Here is a 27484-nt window from a genome sequence, read left to right as displayed (position 1 = left end):
CCCACATTGGGTGTAGAGATTACTTAAAAATAAAAAAAAAATTAAAAGAAGAGAATGATTTGAAAAACTCTTCTGTTATCAAAAAGATGTAGTTACAACTAGAAGTGATTGGAAAGTGAAGAATCTCTAATTTATCCTATATCCACTAAAGCAAAATTAAATGTTATGTTAAAATCACCGTTTAGAAATGAACTGAGCAAGAGGCACCTGGGTGGCTCAGTCAGTTAGGTGGCTGACTTCAGCGCAGGTCATAACCTTTTGGTTCTTGGGTTCAATCCCTGAGAGGAGTTCTGTGCTGACAGTCTGGAGCCTACTTCGGATTCTGTGTCTCCCTCTCTCTCTGTTCCTCCCCTGCTGGCGCTCTCTCTCTCTCTCTCTTTCCCAAAAATAAATAAACATTAAATTTTGTGTTTTTTTAAATAAATTGGGTAAAACTGGCCAAACTTTAACTTTTTGATTGGGAGGAATCAATGATATTTTATTGTCCTGTTAATACTTTATAACATAAACATAACATAAGTAATATCTAAATATGTTTGACTTAGAATTATACTATTATATATAAATCTCAACTCCTATAGTACTCACTCCAATAATTATCATTATCTACTAGCAATTGCATAGAGTTTGACAGTCTATCAAGACTTTAAAGTAGGAAATATTTTATACACATTGTTCTTGAATATTATTAACTTCTTGACAGAGGAATTAAAAATTGACAGCCATTGAACTCATGTAAAATTAGATACAAAAATAGAATTGTAAAGCCCTTTTTATTTACTGGCATTTCTATTTCCCAACAGCAAACGCAATTCTCATTTATGAAGTGCTTTCTTTATGTCACATTGTGCTTTAGAAAGATTGCTTTTTAATTCTTTTTAATTTTTTAATGTTTTTTTTTTTCTTTTTTTACTTTTGAGAGAGAGAGAGAGACAGAATGAGCAAGGGGAGGGGCAAAGAGAGAGGGAGACACAGAATCTGAAGCAGGCTCTAGGCTCCACACTGTCACACAGAGCCTGACATACGGCTAGAACTTAGGAACCATGAGATCATGACCTGAGCCAAAATCAGACGCTTAACTGACTGAGCCACCCGGGCGCCCCACTTTTTTAATTCTTTGTAACAATCCAAAGACAAAAGCTTTATTATCTCCATTTTATATAGATGAAGAAGCTCAGATTGTATAAGACCATCTGGTTAATAAAGTGGCAGAACTGAGTCAAACCCAATCCTTTGACTAAATCCATTATTTTAACCACAATGCCATATTGCTTCCTTAACAAATAGTAGTATTTTCATAAACATAAATTAAATGCAAGTTCCAGTTCCCATGAAAGCACCTGAGCAAATGGTGGAGAGGAAGTAAGATGCATTTCAGGAAGAGAAAACCAACAGCATGAAGGCCCAATGACGGAAAGGAGCTCATTGTGTTCCAGGAAAGGCCAGTGTGGGTTGAGTATTATGATTGTGTGGCAAGGACGAGATAGTAGAGTTTTAGAGGGTAAACTACATAGACTTAAAGACGGGGGCAGGTGAGTGTCCTACCTGGATTTGCTGGAACTGCCCTGGCATCATTCTGAAGAATGCTTCCTTTTGTTTTCCAAAGTGCTTAGTATGGAGTAATATATGGTGATCCAACTTATAGCTAAAATTGATTTTAGATTTCACAAGAAATGAACAAAATTTTTGGTGGCTACTTGGGATATTAGTAGGAAAGTGAGAGATATTTTAGTCCAAATTCCATACCTGGTACTTTTGTCAACTGATGACATCCTCATGATATATTGAAGCCATTTTTCATGGAAACTTACTGAAGCAAAGCTATTTCTTTTAAGTAAATGTGGGGAGAAACATGCCAGGAGTAGTATTAAACATGTGTTTCAGACATCATTGGATAAATATATGTAACATCTGATTATTTGGGAGCTACTAATTTATTTTGAAATTTATCCCATTTGACAACTTCAGATTTTCCTTTTGTTGCTCACATTTTAGACATGTTGCCCTACATTCAGAAGAGTTTTAATTTGACTGCTTGTTGAAAACATCAAGAAAATGTCTCTAATTTGACCATTTATAGACAGTTTTGGGGATGAGTGGGGTGAAGCAGTTGATATTTTGTGATTAAAAATGGCCAAAATTTGGGATTATAATACTTTGTTAATTTTAGTAGTATCACAAATGGCCTTGAATAGGACAAAATAATGAAGGTTTGATGGATTCTGATAACTCTTATCAAGTTTTGGTATCCTTTCAGGTACAGAAGCTAAAACAATCAGATGCAATGAGGCAGTTATCTGTATGTAGGGAGTTGGCACCTCTCCAAGCAGGAAGTGGCTCTATTTACTCTTCGTCTTAATTTAGGAATGAAAAGTATTACTTACCTTGTCCTCACAATAACAGTGGAGCCTAGAGAATAAAAATATAGCCAGAGACTCAGAAGACAATTGGATTTATTCCCTTATGGCTGACCATGTACTCTGTGGACGGCCAAGGATGACTCTAGGTTATGTCAGAGGAAGAGAGGGATATTTTAAAAAACTTCCATGCTTAAGATGACATCTTTCTAGTTTCATATAAGATATGAAGTTTTGATTAAAGTATACATGAATGTTGAAATAAATATTTAAACACTTTTCAGGAAAATACACCTACAATAAATTTTCATCATGAGAAGTCAGTATTCCTTACCCTAACATGATATTTGTTTTTTTTTGTTTGTTTGTTTGTTTGTTTGTTTGTTGGGTTTTCTTGGTGTCAGCTTGTTTTCATAGAGTATATGACAGTGGGTGGAGTGGAGGTGGGTTGTGGACTTAGCATCAGGAAGAAGTGAAATTGTGCTTCTCATAGGTAAACAAAAATTGTCAAGCGCATTGTTTCCAGTTGTTGTCAATGGTGTTATACGAGTTTCCTGAAATCATTTAAGTGTGGTCTTTAGCACATTTGCATTCATAAAAAGTGCCTGGGTATGTATGTTCCTTGCTTCTTCTCCTGCTCAGCTGTCAAAACATGGTGATGCTTTTGAAGATTTATGTTAGATAGGTAATGAGATTACTGAATGTTAACTGCAGCATTCAGAATTCACTTGGTGGCAAAAGAAAAGAAGGTTACTGGGTCTTTGGGATAGAATAGAGAAATGATAGAGCTAGTTTTAATCAGCCAATTTGAAAATAAATATACTGTATTCTGCATTAGGAAAGATTTCAAACTCTGTGTCATGTTGTAATCAAATACAACATTTCTAGAAGAATATAGGATGTCACATTACATCCATTTCAGCAAAATTCATGACAGCTTAGAATAATGGCCATATTTTGTGGTATGGACATATGCAAATCTTAATATTGGATGGGAAAGACTGAAAAGTCCACAGGCATGTGGGACACAAATTTAAAAAAAAAATGCTTTCATTGTTGCATTAAAAATGTAAATAAATCTCATGTAGTTGATCTATGTTCCTGTGTAAAACAGGAAAATAAACAATGTGATTTCAAAGTGGTCATTTTCAGATTTACAGATTATAATGGTGTAATGGTTACCTTCCAAATCGGACCTCTACTGGTTATGGTTGTGAAATGTGTTGTTAAAATAAGAAACATGATGAAAATTGTGCAATCAACATAATTAAGTTGAAGGTCCAAAAACGCATTATAATATGTATTTCTTTTATTCAGAGATTTCACTGAGTCTCAGGTAGAGGGGAAAAAAGATAAAGCAACAGTTTAGAAGTAACTGGCATTCTCGACAAAGAAGGTTGACCTTGACCTTCTTCTCCTTCCAACCCTCATTTCATCAGCAGGGGTGAGATTACTTTGAGACCCTGCCAATAGGTAATAAATAACACATAAATTCCAGGACACCCTTGCACTGTAGGGTGCCCTAATGTGTAATAATCCTTAGACTATTGAGTTTATAACTCATGACATCTGGCAGTTACTTGGCATTGTAATTCATGTTGATCATGCACATCAGAATACACCATGGGAGAGAAATATTGGAGTAATAACCCGTTGATACCAGGACAGGGTGGAATGACAGGAAGATGCTGTCAAGATTGTGTACCTCTGTGAACTATGCAGTGTTGGAATGCTGTAAAAACTAATGCCTTCAGATAAGAACTAACAAGGCAGGAGGAGGGTGGTAATCTATGGGGATCCACAATGGAGCAGCACATTAATATTTACTTGATAGCACTCTTTATTCCTTTATTCAAATTGACAGATGTAGCTGTACAGCAGTAATGAATCCGGAAGTTAGAATTTAAACATATACTCATGTTTATTTTAAATTTAAATGTGTTCTTAAATAAATGGATTGAATTCCTTTTTTTAACATATCTGCATATATGATATTCAGTACTCTCAAGCTTTTATTTTATTTGGTCTAATAGTGAGGATTAAATGAACAGGAAGAGAAAAGAGAGGAAGTAATGGGAGGTAATGGGCAAAAAGAGCGATGTATAAAGCAGTTGTAACAAGCCTTCCTGGTACCTAAGAGCCTAACTGCTTTGGCTGAAGACTTGAGGCTCATGGGAAATGAAACAGATTGAAAAGCTAGAAGCAGACAGATGGCTATTTGTAATCAGCCTGTAAATATAAATCCTATAAAGATGTTGTGATTATTTGTATGTTTGTTTGTTTGTTTATACTCAAACCTAGATCTAGAGAAAATGGGACGCAGTATTGTAAGCTTCACATAATCTGGTATTTCCCCTTGTTACCATTCTGAAAAACATTACATAATACTTAAAAAAAATGCTAGCCTCTGTAGTTCTGAATTTTAAATTCAATGTGCTATTTTTTTCATTACCCAGAGTTGTAGGCACCTCCGTAACCAAGATTGGAATTACCCCTAAATGGAGCAGGTGCTAGAAGGAAGTTGTTTGGGAATCAGAGCAGAATATTTTGAGGGTATCCAGGGGAGGTTTTTCTTCTGAATATAGGAAGGCATTGCCTTGAATGTGTTTAGACTGATACCTGCTGTTCTAGACACCATCCTCCTCCTCACATACTATATTTGGGCACATCTCCAAGATGCTCTCATCCCTTTGAGCTCTCTGTGATTCTGGAGGCATCATTCCCCCATGAACATTTTGTGCACGATGGCACTTTAAGGAAGAAAAAAAGGGGAGTTGATTAAACATTAATTAGCTTCAATCCACAACTTCCTCCTAAGCTAATGGATAGAGTTTGCAGATCCCTGTCAAATATCAGATGCTAGGCTTTGCCAAAAATAGGACTTCCAAGTGTTGAAGGTATGCCAACTGCCGGCTCCTTAACTCAAACCAAAGGAAATGATTGCCAGAGGCAGGCCTTGAGTCTGCTGTGGTCAGATGTCACCAGTTTGCAGTGCCACATGTGATCCAAGAGTTTATGAATGATCTCAACACTTGGTCCCCAAGGAGAACATATGCATTACAGAGGTTACGGATACAAATTACAGAGAGCAAGATGTTTCCATGCAATTTCTAAGAATCCTTCAGCAAGTTTTAAACATTAATGGAAAACATTAAGGAAGACTTGGCACTCTTAGCAGGACTTCAAATTATATTGCTGGTGAGGACAGAACAGAGCTAAAAAAAAAAAAAAAAGGGAAGAAGAAAGGCTTAGCTAAGAAATCTGGGGCTGGCCATTCCTCTTGTGAATTGTGTATGTGTGTGTTTTATTCCCTGCAGAATTACCAGGCTTCACAAAATGCTAGAACTTGAAAATGAACAAGTCACAGGGCATCCTTGTTTATTCAGCATGCTCCACTTCATATCACTGGTTTATCAGGATCGTTTGCCGACTGAATGTGCTTGCACAGGGAGTCTTAGTAGAGACGGGGGCGGGGGTGGGAGGGCGAGAGCGTCTCAGTTTGGAATTGTCAGCATGCTGCAGGGGTGCCAAAGTGCCAGAGTGTCAGCTTGCACAGCAGTAGCAGGACGTCTCCCCACTGAGTCCTTTCTTTCTCATTCCCCTTCTGTGCAGAAGAAACCACTTATGACTTGTCCCCTAGATACCAGATTTTATCATCTATTTAGCTGGTGGCTAGCCTGTCTGTTCTGACTATATTTTGCTTGATCATACCAAGTATAATAAAATAGTTTGTTGTGAATGATGATTTCTCTTTCAGTGTATTTGGTCTTTGAGTCATTGAAACTTCAGAAAAATACAGAATTACTATAGCTTGTCAGTGGGGTCCTTTCAGTTGAAAGGGGGCAGGTCAATTTAAACTGGTCTAAATATGAAAGAAAGGTTGTTTAGATCATGTAACTAGAAAGCCCAGATTTAGCCCAGTCTTCAGGATTTATTTATCCAGATAGGTCCTCAAGAACCCAGATGTTTTCAAGTGCGTGGCCTCCGTTTCATCCTCAGACTGGAGCTCCCCCTGGGGTCACAGCCTGGCTGTCAACAGCAGCCATTTAGTACAGCAGGAAGAGATAGTGTTCTTTCCTCAGAGGTAGAAGACCTAAGCTTCAGTCTGGTTGGCATTACACCTGCCCATTCCCTGTGATGATATAGGCAGTGGTGGGGCTGGTAGTGGTAGTGGTTAGAAATAGGGAAACAATATACACCAGCTGTAGGAATGGCTAGCATATTTTTTCTAGTCCATTATAATACCGATAGTATAATTTGTTCTAACAGTTTTACTAGTTGACATAAATCTGTTGTGTCTTTGATGGATTGATTTCTGACCTTGAACTGACTGGATTTTATTTTAGATATTTCTGGGCTTATCGGTAGGCAATTCAAGTATTCTGTCTCTTAAATCCACCCAGCTTAAACTGTTCTTCCTAAACAGCATTTTAAAATCAAGTTAAAATATTTTGGTTTGTTTAATGTAATAATGAACACCTCTTGAAGAGGAGTTCATCGATTCAACCTATCAAGAACACTCGATGAGCTCTTCTGATGCCCTGCAAGATGGGAGCCTATTGGAGGCTTACCTAGTCCGGTGTGAGAATAGAAGGAAAAACTTTTCGGATAGACTAAGTCAGAGGCTGACCCTGAAGGAACAGTATACGTTTGAAGGGAGGAACAGGAAAAAGTAAAGAAACAAAGGGCTATCTGGGGGAGATTTTCAACCCAACAGACCACCATATGCTAATGTACATTGATAATTAGACGTTCCTCTGTATGTTTTCTACCGAGAAGTCTTGAGCCACACAGCTGTGACAGTTTCTGGGCACATACAGAGAGAAACCCTGCTGGCAAAGAAACCTTGTTATCAGTATTGCTCTGAGCTGCTATCAGTTTCTACTGCTGCTAACAATGCTTTTAATTATAATTTCTTTTTAGATTACCTTTCTCATGATCAATTTAGTTTGTTGCGGGTGATGTTTTTTATCCAATGGTGTGTATGAACGCTTTCATCAGTAATTTCTCTAGGCTCTGTATTTCTAATAACTACTTAGAAGCATGCATACATTGTAATTCAGAAATACATCTTTTAGTCTCTTAATTATGTAGCCTCATCTCATTGTCATTGCTAGTTTATCTTAATAAACTAAGATGGAAATGCCTGAGTCATGATTTGCTTTGTCTATGTTGACAAAATAGAAAATAAAAGTGTAAAAAAAATATATAAAATATAAAATACTTTATAAAACATATAAAGATATAAAATATATGTCTTTAAAATTCTTGACAGCTGTTGATTTAGGACAGAAGGGAGAGGACCTGGTGAGTGAAAGAAGGTGGTATGAGGAAAGAGGAGCCAAAGATATAAGCTGTAAAGGCACAACTAGATCTAAAACTCTTTCAGGCCATTATATTAGTTACCTATTTTTGTGCAACAAACTATAAGACTCAGTGACTTAAAATAACATACATTTATTCTCCATCTGTGGATCAGGAACCCAGATATATCTTAGTCGTCTGCTCTAAGGATCTCTCACAAAGCTGCAGTGAGGTGTTGGTTAGGGCTGTGTTATCATGTGAAAGCTCGACTGAGGAAGCTTGTTGGACTGAAAGCCTCAGTTCCTTGCTTGCTGTTGCCTAGAAGCTGCCTTTAGATTGTTGTCAAATGGACCTCTTCTTTGAGCAAAAAGGTATCTTACATGATCAAGGAATTCCATAAAGGAAGAAAGGGAGTGACAGAGAAAACAGCTAGAGAAAGTAAGAAAGATGAAAGTTATCATCACTTATAACCCAATATTGGAGATGACATTCCATAAGTTTACAATAACCTATTCATTAAAGGCAAGTCACTAGGTCCAGCCCACAGAACAGGCAAGGGGATTACACATGAAAATAAATGCCAGGAGGGAGGGATATTAAAGAAAAAGCCTACCACAGGCATTATCATGTCATGCTTGTTTCGTATTTCTTCACCATTTTATAGGACAGTGCCAAGTCCCTTGTTGTGTTTATTATGTTCCTGGAGAATTGAATTAATTTGTTGCAAATCTTTATGTCATGACTAAGAACTATATTTTATCAAACACACAGTAATTCAAAACTTTCTGATCTTCCAGAATAACTTCCTAAGTCACAGTGCATGTCAATGTAAAAAGAATGCAAATCTAACCCAGATTATGAGTACCTGGGTGTACTCTCATTTATGGTTTTCAGCTCATATACAGAAATGAATATTTGGGTTCTAGCCAATTAGACACCCCCCCCCAACAGTCCAGGGGATTTGAACCTTTGTATCTAAATTTAGCTCCACAAACAAATGCTATATCAAAACTGTACCTATTTGTATCTTTTTTTTTTCTTTAAAGCATAATTTATCACTATCCACTAAGCTTTTGTCATTGTAACCAGATTATTTTCTCAGTTAATCAGGTTTATTTACTTTATTTTGTTTCACTCTACATAAAGAACTGTTTGGAGCTTTAGTTATTGCACATATTGCTGTGTGCCCTTGCTTTGGCTCATTTGTCAAGCCACATCAAAAATGTAGCCCTCAATTCTTTCTACAATAGGGGCTTAAAGAGAAAAAAATATAGAGTTAATTTAGATTTGCTTTGCTTTCCTACATTTACAAGACCGTTTTACTTCCTTTCACCTCACATGCATGAATTCTTTACTGCAAAGAACACTTTCTTTTCTTTATCACCTGCAATAAAGTGTAGGGCAAAATCCAAGACAGAAATGAATAACTAGCATAAAAATTGGAAATAATAAACATTATTTCATTTTATTTTGCTAATATTAATGAATGGATATCAAAACCTCGGAAACATGTAAGCAAATATCAGAACATACTTAACCTTTGGTATGGTGTGAGAAGAGTAAAAATGACTTCACTTTTCCCTAAGAGTAAGTTTTGTACATTCTGTGCTAGGACCTGGTGTAAAGGATGTGTTTCTCTTGAATGTTTTATTGAGACAGAGAAGAAACACATTTTATTACCCCAAAGATTTAAGGTAAAAGAAATGGTATCACTAAGCAAAAAATGAATTAACTGGATGCTCCAAAAACCCCAAAGAGCATTTTACAAGTTGAAGAGGGTACAGTACCAATTATACTATTATATCACCCTACTCTCTGGGTGAATAGCCTGAAAGCCTAAAATTACAGTTGATGTTAGATTTCTTGGCTTCATTTGCAAATTGGAGTCATTTTCTTTTTGTGAACGCCATAAACACATGTTACATTGTTTAAGAGTAGCAGTCCTTAGTTTGTTATGATATTTTTCTCCTTTTTGTCCTCCATGTCAAAGGACCTTTTTTTTTTTCCTTTCTTAATTTGGCTTGTTGCAAATTGATGTAACACTGTGTTTCTGAATGATTTGCAATGGCCTTAAGTACCATCTGAGCAGAGGCTTTTTGGCGTGTCATTTGTTAGGGGACCAGTTCTAGAGAAGGTCCTTCAACTGGCCAGATGTGTCATTTTGGAACAGATTGAGGGCCTGCCAAAACACCATTTGTTGCCAGTACTGGATATTGTAGGGGTGCTCACCACTCTGTTACCATATTTTTGCATGTCTTAACATTGCATAAATAGGCAGCTGTTCTGTATTTAGAATATAAATGAGTCACCAGCTTGCTTTCCCAGGAGGATTTACCTGCAAAAGGGAACCACGATGTTAACCCCTTCCCATCCCCCTGCCTGAATGTCACATTAAATGCACTCTTCTCTCAGCCCATTCAGAAGCAAATCCTATGCATATAAATCACACCTCTCTTGCCAGTGAGACAAGAGAACCAAAAATGTGCAGTTCACCATGCTAAAATGGAACACATTTCCTTAGCAGCAAAGGCAGTAAATTAATCAGCTTATAAGCTGAGAGTGAGCAATTTGTGCTGAATTCTTTCTTACTGTTCCTTCAATACGGAGACAAGTTTCTCTAATCTCTAAAAGGGCCGTGACTTCATTAAGATGGAAAACCGTGTTAAAGGATGTGTTGCAAGAGAAAAGAGAAGAAAAGCCCTAAAAGTCACTCAGTTGTCTCTCTGGAGCTATTTTCAGGACAGGGAATTTTTATTTATTTGTAGAATGACAATTAACCTAGAGACTCTGCCCAAAAAGGAGCAGAGTGCTGAAGTGGGTCTCATTATAGGACACCAAAGGCAGTTGGTTTGACCTAATCCACATTTGTAACAGATGATTTACATAACAGACTACCAGAATCTACCTAATTTTGATTTCAAATAGCTTAACCAATTTATATATATATATATATATATATATATATATATATGCATAGATATAATGCACTGTATGTTCATATGTTTGTTTTGTGTGTGTGTTGTGTGTGTTGCCTTTAGATATACTTAGGAAACAAAGTTGTCATTGTTGGAATATAAAAGAATAGGAAAGTCAAGGCAGCTAGACAAAGCAAAGGCTGTTGAGGTATATGGTATATTCCTGGTCTGAACTACTTTTTTGAATGTTTATCCTAAAATAGACATGGCCCTTATTTGCTAAAGAAACCCAGCATCCTGCAATCTGATAGGGCCAAGTCATTTCTCCAGGCTTTTCATCCTGCCAACAGAAGAAATGCACACACAGATAGATAGGTGACATTTGGAGAGCCAGGCATGCCAGATTTTCGGAGGTTACAATGGAGGTCCAACCTGCTGTTCTCCTAATGAAAGGAGGGGAAATTCAGACTGGCCAAACTGCTATAAGGGATATCTCTGCTCTGAATGTCACGCTGCCCAGATGTCGCTTGGCAGGTGGAGAAGCAGAGAGAATGAAAATGTAGCCCTGTGTATGTGGGTGCTAGTGCGTTGCAGGGTGAACAATGAGTCTATCTTCTGAAGTGTAATGAAAACAGTGTAGATCTTGTCCATATTCATGTCATGAGAAAATGCATTCTCAAAAAGTCCTCACTCCACTTCCCCTCCCAGACTGACATACATATGTGCTCACAGACCATCTGCACATGACCTGTTTTGGGCTTTTAAGTCTAACTTGACAATTTACGTGTTTATTTTAATGCATTTGTATACATATGTGTATATATGTTTTTTCTTTATAGAAAGTAGGATCATACTGCATAAAAAATATTGTACCTTGAATATTTAATCTCAAAACTATATCACAAGTATTTCTTTTCTTATTTTCCTTAGGCTTTTCTTATTTTTTAAATTAGATTTATAGCAAAGGTACATGATTACATAGTCAGCCATTTCCCTGTTGAACATTTAAGTTGACCCTAGAATATTTTAAAATGGACATGGCTATGTTCTCAGTAAATATTCAACGTTTATTAAAATGAAGTAAGTAAGATTTGAAGTCACTTTTTGCAAGAGAAAGCTAAAGTTGCTGTCATTGAATTTTCTTTCAAAAACATTGAATTATTTTTCTTCAGTGTTACGAGATGACTTCCGGCAAAATCCCACAGATGTTGTAGTGGCAGCTGGAGAGCCCGCAATCCTGGAGTGCCAACCTCCCAGGGGACATCCAGAACCCACCATCTACTGGAAAAAAGACAAAGTTCGAATTGATGACAAGGAAGAAAGAATAAGTGTGAGTTAAATTAAAATTAATTCCTACAGAGATTGAATATCAAGTCTTAAAATGGATCATTTTATTTTTTGTTATTGTTAATAAAATTGTAGAATAGCATCGAATGCTGATTACCATTTAGACTGCATTGAAAGGACTGAAAAGGAGTAACCCAAACAAAAAAAACTTTAGGATGAGTCTTCAAAGAGACAGAAATTAAACAACTCAGGTATAGATGATATAGTAATAATTGCACCCATCTGAATATGTAAATATGTCTTTGCAGTACAATATTGATGACTTAGGTTTTTTAACATCTCAAATACATACATCATTGCACTACAATATTGATGACTTGGTTCATTTTAATATCTCAAATACATTTATTGATCATGCTGTACATGAATGATAAAGGTTAGATGATGGCTGTGAAACAAATTACCTAGAACATTTCTTTTTACACCATTTTCAAAATTATAAGAGAAAATGATTCGAGGTGATAGGTCCTTCAAGCACCTTTTCCAATTTTTCAACGTTTATAACTAAAATTTTATACATGAATTCATTTAAAAGTTTAGGAGGTATGAAGTAAAATCAAAGTAAACATGACTTTTATGGTTCTGCAGTTTAGCTCTTGCAGAAAAATAGTCTGCTTTCAAGGGAAGTTGGTGATTAGGTTCATAACAATTAATATTCAAAACAAAACACCCAGAACATTGTAAAGAGGTAGAAAAGGGGAAAGACATGCAATTATTTTATGGTTTTGTGGAATCCACTCAACTTTTGTTTATGACACTTATGGGAACCAGTCCACTGAAACAGTAGAAATGCCTCAAACTTCTGAGGTTATTCCTAATACAATGTTTATATATAATACAATTATTGAGAATAAATATACTTTATTTAAAATAATGTCCATTTCTCTGAGCAAATGTGACATTTCTGTCAAAAATCCATATAGTCTAGGTGTCTATTTAAAAATATCTTGTAAATGAGGATTTTTTTTTACATGCACACTATGGTTACACCATAACACAGAACTGGACAGGCCATATAGGGGATCACAATATATATTCCTATGATTCTGGCTTAAACTCTTGACAGCATGAGGATCTGCATTACTGGGGGCACTTTGGCTCTCAATGGTCTGTGTTTGGGTACCAAACATGAAAATGTGTTCCTGGTGACAGAGTTAAATCAATGTGGAAGGGTTTCTAGTTCATGTTTGCGTCATTTACCTTTCCCTTTGTATAAACCACCACAAAATACAGAGACTTATGATAACCATTTTATTTAGACTGTTTTGTGGGTAAGATGACAATTCTTCATTCTGTTCCAGATTGGCTGATCTTTGCTAGTTTTTTTCATGCTTCTGTGGCTTGTTTAAAAGATGTGCTGGCAGCCAGATGATCTAGGATAACCTTACTCACATGTCTGGCAATTGACTTACACCCAGTTGGGCATCTTCGTTCTTCTCTTGGCCTATAATTTTCCAGCAGGCCTGCTCAGACTGGTTCCCATAGTGGTCTCAAGATTCCAGCTGCAGCAAGGAAACATAAGTCTCAATGTGCTAGCACTTTCCTTCTATTGAAACATTTCTTTAGTTTCATCTGTCAAATCAAATAATTTTGCCAAACTCAGCTTCAGGGGGAGGAGGAGTGGCCTCCAGGGACATTTTTATAACTTATAGTTTATTATACTCCACTGTACCTAATTAACAGGTTGATGGTCTTTTTGTTCCATGGAAAAACAAAGTTGAAAGTCCTTTTTTTTGTGACATGACAAGTTTTAGAGCCTGAAATATTTCTGATGAGAACATGCCTATGTGGATTTTGTTTGCCTAGGAGATAAAAATTGCCAGAGGAAACCAGCATGTTCTTATCTCATATCTCTTTAAGAACACTCGGCCATTGTGATGTTAAGATCATTGAATTATATAAATACAAAGAAACAAAATTGGAAAAGAAGCTATGAGTTGCTGATACACTTACTAAAAACCTAGTTCTGCTTCAATATCCTCTTTAACAAACAGACATTTTAACATTTTCATTGGTTTATTCAGTCAATAAATGTGTCTCATTTAGGAAACATTTAGGGAACACATTTTAGAAGCCAATGATTTGTACCAACTCATACTCATTATTAAAAAATGTATTTATTTTTATCCCCCCTGCCTTCTTCTTCAAAAATTATTTCATAAATACAGCTAAGGTAAGACATAAATAGTTAATGCTAACAACTGAAATGTAAGCTCCATGAAAGCAGAGGTTTTTATTATTTGGTTTCCTACTGAACCTCAAGTGCCTAGAACACTGCGGAACCCATAAAGGTACTTGGTAAATGCTTGTTGAATCACTCTGGGTCCGTTGGATTCCATTATATTTCCAAAAGCAGGTATTTAGTACTTCTTTCTGATAACAAATTATCAATAGCAATTCATTCAACCTACTTCAGAGTGAAGATTAACCATTAAGCTTTAAGAAGCACTCACAAGACTCAAAATAGGACCAGATGAGAGAAAGAATGAAACACATTTTCTAGAAAGGGAATATGGAGGTTAATCCTGAAGGAGAATTTAAGAGAAGAAAAGACACATGCCAAAATACTGGGAAAGTTTTCTGTCTTAGACACTGAGCTATTTCCTTGAGGGAAAAAAAAAAAATGTTGTGCTTAAATATTCAAAATGATTTATTAGTCACCTTCCCTTTGCTATTTATTTTCCTTTCCATTTCCTCCCTCCCTTTCTCCCTTCCTTCCTTTCTCTCTCTCTTTTTTCTCCTTTCTTTCCTTCTTTCTCTTTCTCTTCTTTCTTTCTTTCTTTTTTTTTAATTTTTAACAGATTCGTGGTGGAAAACTGATGATCTCCAACACGAGGAAAAGCGATGCAGGGATGTATACCTGTGTTGGCACCAATATGGTGGGAGAAAGAGACAGTGATCCAGCAGAACTGACTGTCTTTGGTAAAGCTCTCTTTTAAATTATAAATTGCTATTTATATATACTTTTCCTCAGATTGTAAATATGTTTTAATACTAAACATCAGGACATAGAAGGACAGTTGCTTATGACTTATGGTGAGTAGTGAAGGACTGGATTTGTCTTGGTTTCTGGTTCTATCCGTCAGATGAAATCTGTGATATGAAGAAAAATAGAACTTTTGAAACAATAATTCATTTACTTTATTCATATATATTTATAGGATTTTCCCTTTCATCAGAATGTAAAAAAAATCATCTTTCTCAAATTCTGTTTGAGATATTATATCCATCTAAAGTTTATCCACTGTGATGTATTTATTAAGTATCTTTTATGGGTAAGACACTGGGTAAGTTGTGTTTTTTTTTTTTTTTTTAGTGTAGTGCAAATACATTTCACTTGTCTTCTGCTTTAAAAATTTCAAATTTAGATATTTGCAGTTTTAGCTTATGATAAAAAAAACTAGCCAGCTACACACGCACACATACATATAAATATATACAATCAAAATTAGGAAAAAAACAAACCAACCATAAACTCTCTTGCTAATGCAGGCAGGCTGGGTCCAAGAACCCAGGAGAGAGTCCCAGAGGACCATCCAAAAGGATCCTTGGCTTACACAGGGTAGAAATCAAATGTGAGCCAGAGTAAGTGAAAATAGCATTTATTGAATAGTATACATGACAGAGAATAGCAGACAGAGTGGGAGACTCTGAAGGAAAGAAGAATGAGTTTTGTTTGTTGCTTGAGACTAGCGGTTTATATTCAAAAGGGTCTAAGGGTCCAGGAATCCAGGGTAGGGTCTAATCAAAGGCAAGTGTCAGGTGAACAATAGGTCTTACTCCATAAATCACAGAAGGGGTGGTATTAATGCCAGTGTCAGCTGAAGTTTGTTTGAAGCTAAAGTCCTGGAATGTGTTTGGGATCTGGCTTTTCTTAGGTGTTAACAGGTGTTTGGGGCCTAAGACAAAACTCAGAGAAGGACTGACTTTCTTGCTTCCCCCTTGAAGTGGGAACAGAGCTTCCTTGGCTTACTCAGAGGCAAAATATGGAGCATGAGTACATGGGGCCCAGCAGAAAAACAGCAGAGATGGAGTTTTTTGTAAACTTTGTAAATGGAGTGCCATCAGCTTCCCTACCTCATTGCTATGATATTCATGTTTCTTCAGATTTCAGAACCAAGGGACTCTTTAGCAGAGTAATAGAATTCATAGGTTAAAACTTGATTAGATCTGTATCAGAGAAACTGTGGACAAAGCATTAGGAAAGAGAAAATTGGGTAGAATAAAGACGGCACAGTGAACAAAAAAGGAAAATGCTATAGGGCAGCTGTGAAAAATTGAAAAAGAAATAAAATTACAGAAAATTAGGGAAAGTAGGGATCCTAAAGATATTGGAAAATGAAATATTCCTTCAGAAGTCACTGAAATCCCACTTAAGTCTGTGTATGGATATTTGTCTATACGTACACACATATGTATACATGTATATATACACACATATATATATGTATGTATGCATGTGTGTGTATATCTGTAGCTTAAAAATATTTGACTATTGTTGATATTGTGTGATTTTTTTTTAAAACATAGGAGATAAGTGTGATTTTTAAGTTATTTTTCATGCCAGCAAAATAATCTTCTGGTTTAATGAATTAGAGTAAGATCTTACTGCTGGTCATTATAACATGTTTGAGCGAAGCATCAGAATTCTGCATACATTCCAAAAGAAACTGCTTTTGTACTTTGAGATGTGCCATCCCATGGTGTTATCGGAGCGCCCCAAAGCAAAATAGCCATGTTATGATTTCCATTACATTTAAAGCATTAAGGTGTGCTATATGAATGTGTACCTGAGAACAAGCCTCTCTTTTCAATCACGCTGAGTACCGAGTAATCTCTGGTAATACTCCGTATGGATACTAAGCAGCTTGAAGTCCCAAATGACCAAACCAGGAGAAAGTCCATAATTCATTAAAGGAATTGAATAGTAAAAATAAAATTGCTCAAAGTATGCATGTAAATTTCTGTCCCGCAGAGCTCAGGCAAGTATCAGTTTGCCCTTCAATTTCATGCAGTCAGCTATAAGAGTCTCAAAATGTGCTTCACTCCATAATGAATAAAATACAGTTTTTTCCTGGTAAGATATGAAATTAGTGGTCACTGAACATTGGCATTGAAAACCCACACGTACAGCTATTCTATTTAAAGAAGCACTCATTACTATTTTTCTGTAACTGCCACAATCTTTGGAAGAGAAAAATGTTGCATTCCAAAAGTACATACTGCCTTCGAAAGGAAATTGAAAGGGTTTAATGTCATTACCAAAGCAATTAGACTTACCAAAATGTGACTGTGTTATGAAATATTTACCTCATGTTCCCTAAAGACATGATGGGAAATATAGGAGGTCCTTAGACATGTCAGGAGTTACAGGGGAACTTCTAAATTATTTTGAAAATAGCCATAAAGCAAAGAGATTGGATTTGTCTAGGGGCAGTACCTCTGGAAGAATTGATTTAAGAAACTAAGAACATTTATCTGATGGTGTAAACTAGTCAGAACTGACCTGGGGGTTATAAGTACAGTATTAAGTTGAAGGAAAAACTAAAATTCCATTATTGATAAGAAAACATCAGGGGCGCCTGGATGGCGCAGTCGGTTAAGCGTCCGACTTCAGCCGGGTCACGATCTCGCGGTCCGTGAGTTCGAGCCCCGCGTCGGGCTCTGTGCTGACGGCTCAGAGCCTGGAGCCTGTTTCCGATTCTGTGTCTCCCTCTCTCTCTGCCCCTCCCCCGTTCATGCTCTGTCTCTCTCTGTCCCAAAAATAAAATAAACGTTGAAAAAAAAGAAAAAAAGAAAAAAAAAAAGAAAACATCATCTGAACCCAGAAATAAAACATAACAACAGTAGTGATTGTCCAAATCAAGGATGTGACAAGGATTGCCTGAGAGAGGCACTTTGTTCAGTTCTTAGAGAAAATAACCAGTGTCCCATGTGTAATGGGGAATTCTTTATTTTATTTGGGTGCTTTTGTATCCATACACATTTTCTAATAAACCTCTTTATATTTCATCATTGTTAGATATTATTATTTCTGACCTAGGGTTTATAAAAGTATAACTGGGTACATTTTTCCCCTCCCCGCTCTCAATTTTATTTTCATGTAGCAGCAATTCTGTTTAAAAAGAAAAAAAAAAATTGGCTACTGTGACCACTCTGTAGCTACAGAAGATTTTAAATGTTCTTTGCAACTCAATCTTTACTTTAAGGTATGTTATACCCAGGGGCACCTGGGTGGCTCAGTAGGTTAAGCACCCAACTTCGGCCCAGGTCATTGATCTTGCAGTCCGTGGGTTCAAGCCCCGCATCAGGCTGTGCTGACAGCTCAGAGCCTGGAGCCTGCTTCCAATTCTGTGTCTCCCTCTCTCTCTGCCCCTCCCCCACTCACACTCTGTCTCTCTCTGTCTCTCAAAAAAATGAATAAATGTTAAAAAAAGTTTTAAGCACGTTATACACAAAAAGTAATTGATGGTATTAATTGCTCAAAATGTATAATTCTAATTCACTTGTAAATGGCAAGAAAAACAGTGAAAGGAATAACAGGTCTTTGGTATCCAACAGCCATCCACAAGTATTTTGATTCTTTAGTGTGTGGGCTTGACTTAGAAGTTGTTTAGTTTGAACATTTCAGTTTATCTTGTAAAAATCTGCTATTTAGACAAAGACATGATCAGTGTAACTTAATTTTCAAAATGTTACTATTCCATACTCCATGAATCATTTATTCTATTTGTTTTTCTTTAATAGATGTTGGTCATAAATAACAGCTTAGTTAAGTGGGCAGTACCAAATATAAAATTAAGAAGTAGGCATCAAAGTGTGAATGGACACTAAAATCTATGGCACAGTCTAGATGCCCTCAAAAAGAATACTCCCTAGCACTTTATGTATATTAATTAAGTTCTAAAGATCCTGCTGTCAGAGAAACTAGAATTGAATTTCTAATTATGGGTAGGTTTGAGATATCTGTTATCCAAAATTTCACTGTCACTTAAAAATGACGTAAATTTTTCCAAATGATTTTTAAATGCTTATCAAAGTAATCCATGAAAATACATTTTATGTTACACTACTAATAGACATTAGAACTATTACCAAACTTATAATGAAATACAAAAATAACTAGCCCCACCCCTCCTTCCAGTACACACTCGCACAAACACACACACGCACACACATACACACACACAGTCCTCATCTTTGAACTTAACTACAAGACTGTTTTATGTTTTCTTCTGGGATTTATTTCTATATTTCTAAATATATCCCTATTCTGCAGTTTTATACATTATTTTGACTTCCTATTTGGAAGATGATGACTTGACCCATTTATATCCCCTTCTCTACCTTCTCACCTCTACTTCCCCTTCTTTCTTTCCTTCAGTATATAGACTTTAGAAACATGGGTTGTATTAAGATTCCGAATTTGAGTGGTTAGAACCATGTAAATATGGACTGTGAGCAAATGTTACACTATTATGATGGCATTTCTTTTCTGGCACTTATTTGTTCTTCAAATTAACAATAAAGCCATTTTTTCCTTTTAGTTATGTTTGTCTACCCCTGTCATGAACTCTTGCAATCTCTAACAGAAGGTTTAAAATCCTCTAAATTCTACTTAGCTCTTAAGTTTGTCTTTGCTACTGCCTTCCTGGAGGCCTTAGACTTCCTGCCCATCTAACTAGGCTGGATGCTGTTCAGATCTACTCCAGAATTTCATCCTGACGTTTACTCCCCTTTTCTCTCATGCTGGATTTCCTGTTTGTTGCATCCTGTATTTGTTTCTTTCCTGGTTAACTCCTATATCAGAACAGTGTTTCTCTCCTGCTTTCTATTTGACTGGAGCCTAGAATAAATTTCAGGGTAAAAAGCATGTATTCTATCGGAAACTTAATTGATACTATGGCTGGCTATAAAATGTAGTTAAAAAAACAAACAAAAACAAAAAACTTTGACTATAATACTAAAATCTCTCCTCCAAAATCATTCAGCTTTACTGTTGCTTTGGGAAGTCTACTGTGCTTCTGACTCCTATGTGATCTTTCTTTCTTTCTTTCTTTTGTTCTTTCTTTCTTTCTTTCTTTCTTTCTTTCTTTCTTTCTTTCTTTCTTTCCTCGTTCCAGTTTTAGTGCTGTATCATTATTCCAGTGTTCTAAAATGTTTCAATACTATGCCTCGGTTTGCCACTTTTTTTCCCTTTACTTGGTGAACAATTTCAATCTGATAATTACTAAACAATTTAGTGAATTATCCTTTCCCATAATTTTTATTCAGTTTATATGTCAAATATATATTTATTAATTAGATGTGAAACCTCCCAGGTCTTTCTTTTCTCTCATTCTTCCTCATTTATCATATTCTGTTCTTGTTTCATGGATAGTTTAAATTCTCTTGTGTCACAGGATTTTAATAACTCTTTTTTTTCAAATAAAACTTTCTTGTGATGCTTCCTGCTTCATTTTTTTCTGACTCCCTCTCCACTTCCTTTTCTCCCTTGTTCTGTCTTTTACACTGGAGGCTTTCTTCAAATAGCAAGTGATCTACTGTTGTTCATTCATATTTAATAGCTGCTCACTAAAAAGACTATTAGAAACTCTGTGTCAACTGATGGCTTTCACTGTACAATGATCAGATTGAGAAGTAGCCATTCATTGGCAATGAGGACAGAATTTAGGGCTGTTGATGTTGATTTTCGGTTATTAGATTAGAGATTTTAGGTGGTGGCCTGACTGTACCAGTAGGCAAAGCTATTAGAGAATGCCAGTAGGCAAAGCTATTAGAGAAGATATCTTAGAGCCAAACCATAAGAAATATCTAAGTTTTATTGATATCCTGGGGCCTTCACTTAAGAATTCCAAATATAAGGCATTATTAAAATTAAGACTGTTATTGAAAGCTATCTTTTAAATAATATTTGCTTGCAAACTTTAAAACAGCAAAACATTTCTTATTCGTTTTCTCATTTAACAAACATCCCTTGAGCACCTCCCATGTGCCAAACCCTGTTTAAATGATTTAATATAGTAGTAAGATGAATAGACCTTTTACATCACATTATCAACGATAACATGAAACTTTGCCTCTAAGATATGGTGAGAGAAGCATTTTTTCCCCTCTGAAAACATTTACCTATGTTTGTCTTTACTTCACAGGATGACTTCTCTCAGACAAAGAAAATTCTTGGCAAGAAAAAAAGTTAATGCAGCCAGGATTTATTTAATCACATTCAGACAGTCTGATCATTATCATCCAGTCTGTTTTGGAAGGGCACAATAATTCACATTCAATGGCTATCATAACCCTGTCCCCTCATGCATACCCAGTAAAATAAAAAGAGACATACTAAGGCTAGCCATCTGACTTCCCAGGTTAATAGACACTATAGCTTGGCAAGTACTTCCAGGTCAGCTGAAGTTAAGATAAGGTTTACAAGCAGTGGTTACCTCTACTGTCCTTTTATTTCATGCCTTTGGTCTTATAGGACCTAAAGGACTTACCTATGTGATTATTGCTGTAACACCAGTTTCATAATGTCAAGCAAAGATTATTTAAAAAATTGTTAAGATTATCCTAGTAAGAGCTGTCATGACACAGCCATTGCCAATTTTACAGCCATATTCAATGCAGTTGAAAAGAGAAACTTGTTCAGTGGGGACTTAATTTCTTTCACTGTAGCATGTAAATAAGAAACTTAAGAGATATTATGCAACCCCATTTCAGATTTATTGTTTTCTCATAAATTGTTTTCTCATTTTGTTTTCTCAACACTATTGGCATAACTACAGTGATACTTGGCATTTGATTTTATTATAGCCACACACAGTTGGATTTTCCAGAATGCCAATTTGAAACTAAATTGACCTGACTACTTGAGAGCTGTACTTTACATAGTACCACACTGCCAAACAACACTACTGTCTCAAGAGAGATTAACCTTGTAAGCAAGTTATGCAGGTGATTCAAATCCAGTTAATCTCACATAAAAAAAAAATGTTAATTGCATTGGCAAAGACATTGCCTTTGATCACTCCAAGGCTATATAATTAGGGATCAGGCCATTCAGAGGGACTCTAATCTAATTGATAAGCAGTTAGGAAACAGCCCTTGAGATTTTTCCCAAGTTTTCAATATGTGATCAGACATAAGGTGATAACATGGAAAAATCAGTGACCTTATTTACATGCCTCAAAATGAATTTTTCTCATTATTTAGTAGTTCAGGATGTTTCATATATATTTATTTTGATTGTGCAAAGTTTCATGGGGTACAAACTCCTGGGGCATTAATGGGTATCAAATGGGATTACTTACCAATTTACCATCTAATCCTTATAACTTTACATTTATTTGCAGATCATTTTGACATAAAACAGCAAATCCCAAGACATTTCCTTATAATTTTTATAATTTGTGTCTGAAAGCACACCTTTTGTTTGGCTTAGAATAATAGTAGTCACTGCAAAGGCAAAGCCTGTAAAAATATGTTTTCTGCCTGTACAACTTCTTTAGTCTTCAATATTCATGTTTCTGATTCTCAGATTTTTCTGGAAATAAAGTCTAGTTAAGGAAACTGGAAAATGATTCTTACAAAAAATATATTTCCATTTCATAAATATTAGGCAAACCTACAGTTTTTAACATACCATTTTTTGTAGGCAGTTAAATTGTAGTAGAAGGTGATTTTATTATAATTAGCAGAAAACAATTAGAATAATGAATAATACAATTTAGGGATAATTACTGTAATGGGCACTACAGAAATTCCCAGAATAATACTTTAAAAGTTGTGACCAAACTCCAACATATTAGTAAATGTCAGTGTCACTTTGTTGGAAGGTGTAACCTAAGTTACTCCAGTATAAAACCCATCTTGATGTCTCCTATATGTGCAAATGACTTTTATTTGCATTGTCTTTTATTTCTCTTTCCTGTCAATTGAATTACATTTCCATCATGAGCCAATTCTAGACTTCCAAAAATTCTATACCACATACTCTCCTGTGGTTATTTAGTTGCTAGGCAACTAGACTCTGCTTGAGGGCAGAAGGGAATAGAAAAAGTTCATTGCGAAGTTGTCCACCCCTGCTGGGTTCATCAGAACAGCAGCAGGGGATCCTGTATCTTCCTTCTTCTTGAATTATAAATCAGGTTCTTCCACGTGTCTCCATATAAAACAGTGGGGCTTAGAACATGTATGAAAGCCATAAAACCCTCAAGGATCCTGATGCTGTCCCCTGGATAAAGAGACAACTTTAGTTTTAATAATTATAGTTTCAGAATAAGTCTAATGTAAAGTTTATCCTTTGGGTTCATTGCATTCATATGTTGCAATTTTGTGGCAGGTAGTATGTTAAAGAAAGCATACAAAATCTTTGCCTGAAAATATTCATGTGTATTTTAATGGAACTAGTCTCACATACTGTTATACAATTTATTTTATAGTTAGCATCATGTCATGAAAATTTTCCATGTTAGATAGATAGATGATAGATAGATAGATAGATAGATAGATAGATAGATAATATAGAAATAGCTTTAAGATTCCAGTGACTTACTAATTTTGCAGTGTATGAATTTGTCACATTTTTTCTAAAAGCACCCATTTTCTAATACTGTCAACATTACTACATTGATCCTATGTAGTTCTTATTTTTTGTTGCAATTATCGATTATCAAAATTGTTATTCTATTCTCCAATACGCGCACTTTTCTTTCTTTTTCTTATTGATTACTAATGTTGGCATGTCCATCATGTTCCTGATTTTAATAGGCATGATTTTAGCATTACTTTTAAAGTTTATTTATTTATTTTGAGAGAGACAGAAAGAGTGTGAGTGGGGGAGGGACAGAGAAAGAGGGAGAATCTCAACCACGCTCCATGCCATGAGCAGAGTCCATGTGGGGCTCGAATGCACAAAACCATGAGATCATGACCTGAGATGAAGCAAGAGTCCAATGCTTAACCGACTGAGCCACCCTGGTACCCCTAGCATACTAGTTTTAAAAAGAGGTTTTGATTTAATTTCTGATAAAATATCTTCACCATGCTTAAGTTTCTTTTGATTCCCTTTTTATTTTTTATTTTTATTTTTTGAAATTCAAGAGCTTTTCTATATCTAGGTATGATCACATTTACTTTTTCTTTTTCCCTTCTATTTTGTAAGTAGCCTCCTTTATCTTCTTAAATAAGAATGCATTTAACTTCGGGGCACCTAGGTGGCTCAATCGGTTAAGCGTCAGACTTCGGCTCAGGTCATGATCTCACAGTTTGTGGATTCGAGCCCCGTGTTGGGCTCTGTGCTGATGCTCAGAGCCCGGAGCTGCTTCTGATTCTGTGTGTCCCTCTCTCTCTGCCCCTCCCCTGCTCACACTCTGTCTCTGTCTCTCAAAAATAAATAATGTAAAAAAAAATGCATTTAACTTCAAGTAACAGAAACCTGATCAGCAATGGCTTAAGCATAGGTGTTCATTTTTCTCCTGTCTAGCATTTCTGTGATGAAATGATCTACACACACATAGACATACACACCCCATATCCATGCTTTACCTGCCAATCTGTTCCAATCTGCTAAATGGAAACTGGAGAATCCTTTTAGACTTTTCTTCTTCAATATCCACTTCTGATTGATCACCCAGTTTTGATACCTTTTCATTCTGCCCCTTTTCCATATCCATAGAACCATCGTGTCAGCCAAAGCTGAAGTAATTTCTTACAAAATCCCATTTGACCTAATTCACTGCTTCATGTTTCTCTTCTAGTTCATCTTTCACAGATCTGCCAACACAATCTTTTTCACATGTTTATTTAAAATGTTGCTTCTGTACTTAAAACACTTCAACATCTCTCTATCACTCTTAGGGCAGAACTCACATTCCTTGACATGGCCTGAAAGGCCCTTCATGGTCTTGCCATTCACTATCTGACTGGCTTCATTTCCTACCACTTTTCTTTTTTTGTTGTTTTTTTTTTTTTAATTTTTAAAAAAATTTTGTCAATGTTTATTTATTTTTGAGAGAGAGACAGAGTGCAAGTAGGGGAGAAACAGCAATAGAGGGAGACACAGAATCTGAAGGAGGCTCTAGGCTCTAAGCTATCAGCACAGAGCCCCTGACGGGGCTTGAACTCACTAACTGTGAGATCATGCCCTGAGCTGAAGTAGGAAGCTTAACCAACTGAGCCACCCAGGTGCCCATCCCACCACTTTTCTGATGAAACCAAGCTGCTGGCTGTTCACCAGCTACTGAGCTCAAAGCCTGACATAGGAAAAGCTGTGTTAATATGTGCTAAATGGAAGAGTGGGTGAGGGAATGACTTCTGTCCATATACGAGGTTGTAGTACAATACACTCATTAAAATCAAAGGGGGCAGGAAAATTCCTCATTTCTCAATCTCAAGTGACATCAACAGTGGCTTAGCTGTCTTTTAATATTGGGTATTTCAGTTTTAGATGAATAGAATGAACATCCCTGAGTGATTGCAAAGAAAACAAGTCAATCCTGCTTTCTGGGCTAATGATTCATTTTTGCTATTAACATTCTAAGCACTCATATGAAGATACTATACTGATCCTGTTGCCTTTTTGCCGCCAGAAACAGTAGCTCAGTATCAACTAGCCAGTGCTAAAATAGTTGTTGGGAGCATGTAGTGTCCAAGGTTCAAAAGAATAATACGAAATGACTGCATCCAACATGAAGATTTGTTCTGTCTTTGAGCAGGGGTGGGGTTGGGAACACTTAACTGTTAATTGATTCTGACTACCTAAAATCTAATTAGGAGCAACTTTTTTTTTCCCTCTTCCAAGTTCTTATTCTTTATTTCTAAATTCTTCATTAAAAAAACCTCTTCATGAGAAGTTCTATTTGCCTGTTTTATGGCTTGGGATTTTGGGGTCTCAGAGTGCAGGTACTTAATGCTTAATATGCAGGTCGCTGTTTTAGAGAAAATTTTGATCCTTACTGTCAACTTCACGGTGGAGAGATGGAGTTGTCTTCCTTCTGAATGCCAATGATTGTTGACTTTAATGCAATAAAATATGTCTATTGCAACTTACACATTTATTTTATAAATCTAGATCTTATTTAGTCAATAAAATTATGTACTTCCATCCTATATTCTTAATATATGCTACTTGAAGTGATTGATTTTCTTTAAAGATTTTTTTTTCTAAATATGTTTCAATTTTTTTTATGCCACTATTGACATTTTTAAATTGGGTTTGAAACTAAAGTCTTAAGTGACTAAATACGACCATATGGCCAGACAAATTGTGTCAATTCCCAATGGATTTCATCTTTCTTTTCCTTGATTTCTCTTTCTACTTCAATAAGTAGAACTATTGGACTGCTTATGATTTGGAGACATGTGCTAATGAAATCTTAAGTGGTAATGTGTCCTGTATCAGACCATTATCAAAAAGGGAAGAAACTAGACAAGAAATTCAAGTGTTTAGAGATTTGTAAAACTACTGTTTGTTTTATATTTCTCTTCAATGGTAAAATTTTCATAGACAGGGATTTATTTTTCCCTAGCTATATGTAGAGGAGTGGAAAATGCAAATTAAGGGTGATAGGTGCAAATTAACAACAAGGAGTAAAGGATGGGAAAACTGAACCTGAACACTAGAGAAATAAAGAAACATAAAAGTTAAGTAAAGAAAAAACGGGTAAATCTGTGAAACACTGAGGAGAAGATAATTGAAGTGGCCTTAGAAAATTATGTATGACAGTAGTTTACAATAATTAATAATAATGGTGATTTTTAAGAAAAAAATCAGATTGACAGCTTTTATATTTAAGAAAAATTAAATCGGGTTGATAGCTTTCCATACACGAGGTGAAAACATATGTGGAAGTATTGAGTCTTTGTGAAGTGATAGCCTAAGTGGGAAAATTTAAATAACACCATGTGCGAGAGCACAACTTTTTGTGTGTATTCACTGTAGCGTTCTTGTTTTTGTTTTTTTTTTTTTTTGTCTTATTTCCAGTTAGTTAATGCTAGCATTCTTGATGGAACATTAATATTAGTTTCCTTTTTGATAGTTTCCATCAGTTTCAACTTTTAGTTTTCTCACTCAGCTATTGGGGTAGATTAAAGTAATCGTTTTTATATCTTTCCGTGTTTCTGTGGAATGCGCTGTTCAGATTTTTTTGTGATAGGATTTTCCATAGCTCAGGAATTCACTGAAGAATCCATTTTATTCCCAAAAGATTATATGATCTTATATACAAACCGTAACTACTTCTGTGTTCCAAAATATTTTATTTTATTCAATTGCATTGGATTAATAAGGTCTTATCAAGATATAGTTGAGATAGAGTTTTTTTTTTTGATAATGTTCTTAAGACATGCACAGCATTGATTTCATTTTACCATTGTTCCCTTTTTTTTTTTTTCCTAAGAACGACCCACATTTCTCAGGAGGCCAATTAACCAGGTGGTGCTGGAGGAAGAAGCTGTAGAATTTCGTTGTCAGGTCCAGGGAGATCCTCAACCAACTGTGCGGTGGAAAAAGGATGATGCAGACTTGCCAAGAGGAAGGTAAGAACATCATACAGATGGAAA

At 35.8% G+C, this 27484-nt stretch overlaps 1 protein-coding gene across 11 annotated transcripts in view; it reads left to right on the top strand.

Moving 5' to 3' along the window:
* ROBO2 (roundabout guidance receptor 2) overlaps window positions 1-27484 on the top strand; it is a 604834-nt gene that overhangs the window by 409777 nt on the left and 167573 nt on the right. For all 11 annotated transcript variants that reach the window (XM_032594777.1, XM_032594772.1, XM_032594775.1 and 8 more), the window contains exons 3-5: window positions 11749-11906; window positions 14725-14845; window positions 27322-27460. In XM_032594777.1, the coding sequence (XP_032450668.1) occupies window positions 11749-11906; window positions 14725-14845; window positions 27322-27460 (418 nt within the window). The remainder of the gene's footprint in view (window positions 1-11748; window positions 11907-14724; window positions 14846-27321; window positions 27461-27484) is intronic.

This window comes from Lynx canadensis, chromosome C2, assembly GCF_007474595.2.
Source record: "Lynx canadensis isolate LIC74 chromosome C2, mLynCan4.pri.v2, whole genome shotgun sequence".
Classification (NCBI taxonomy): Eukaryota; Metazoa; Chordata; class Mammalia; order Carnivora; family Felidae; genus Lynx; species Lynx canadensis.
Note: the sequence above shows the minus strand (reverse complement) of the source record. Positions and strands in the feature narration are given on the sequence as shown.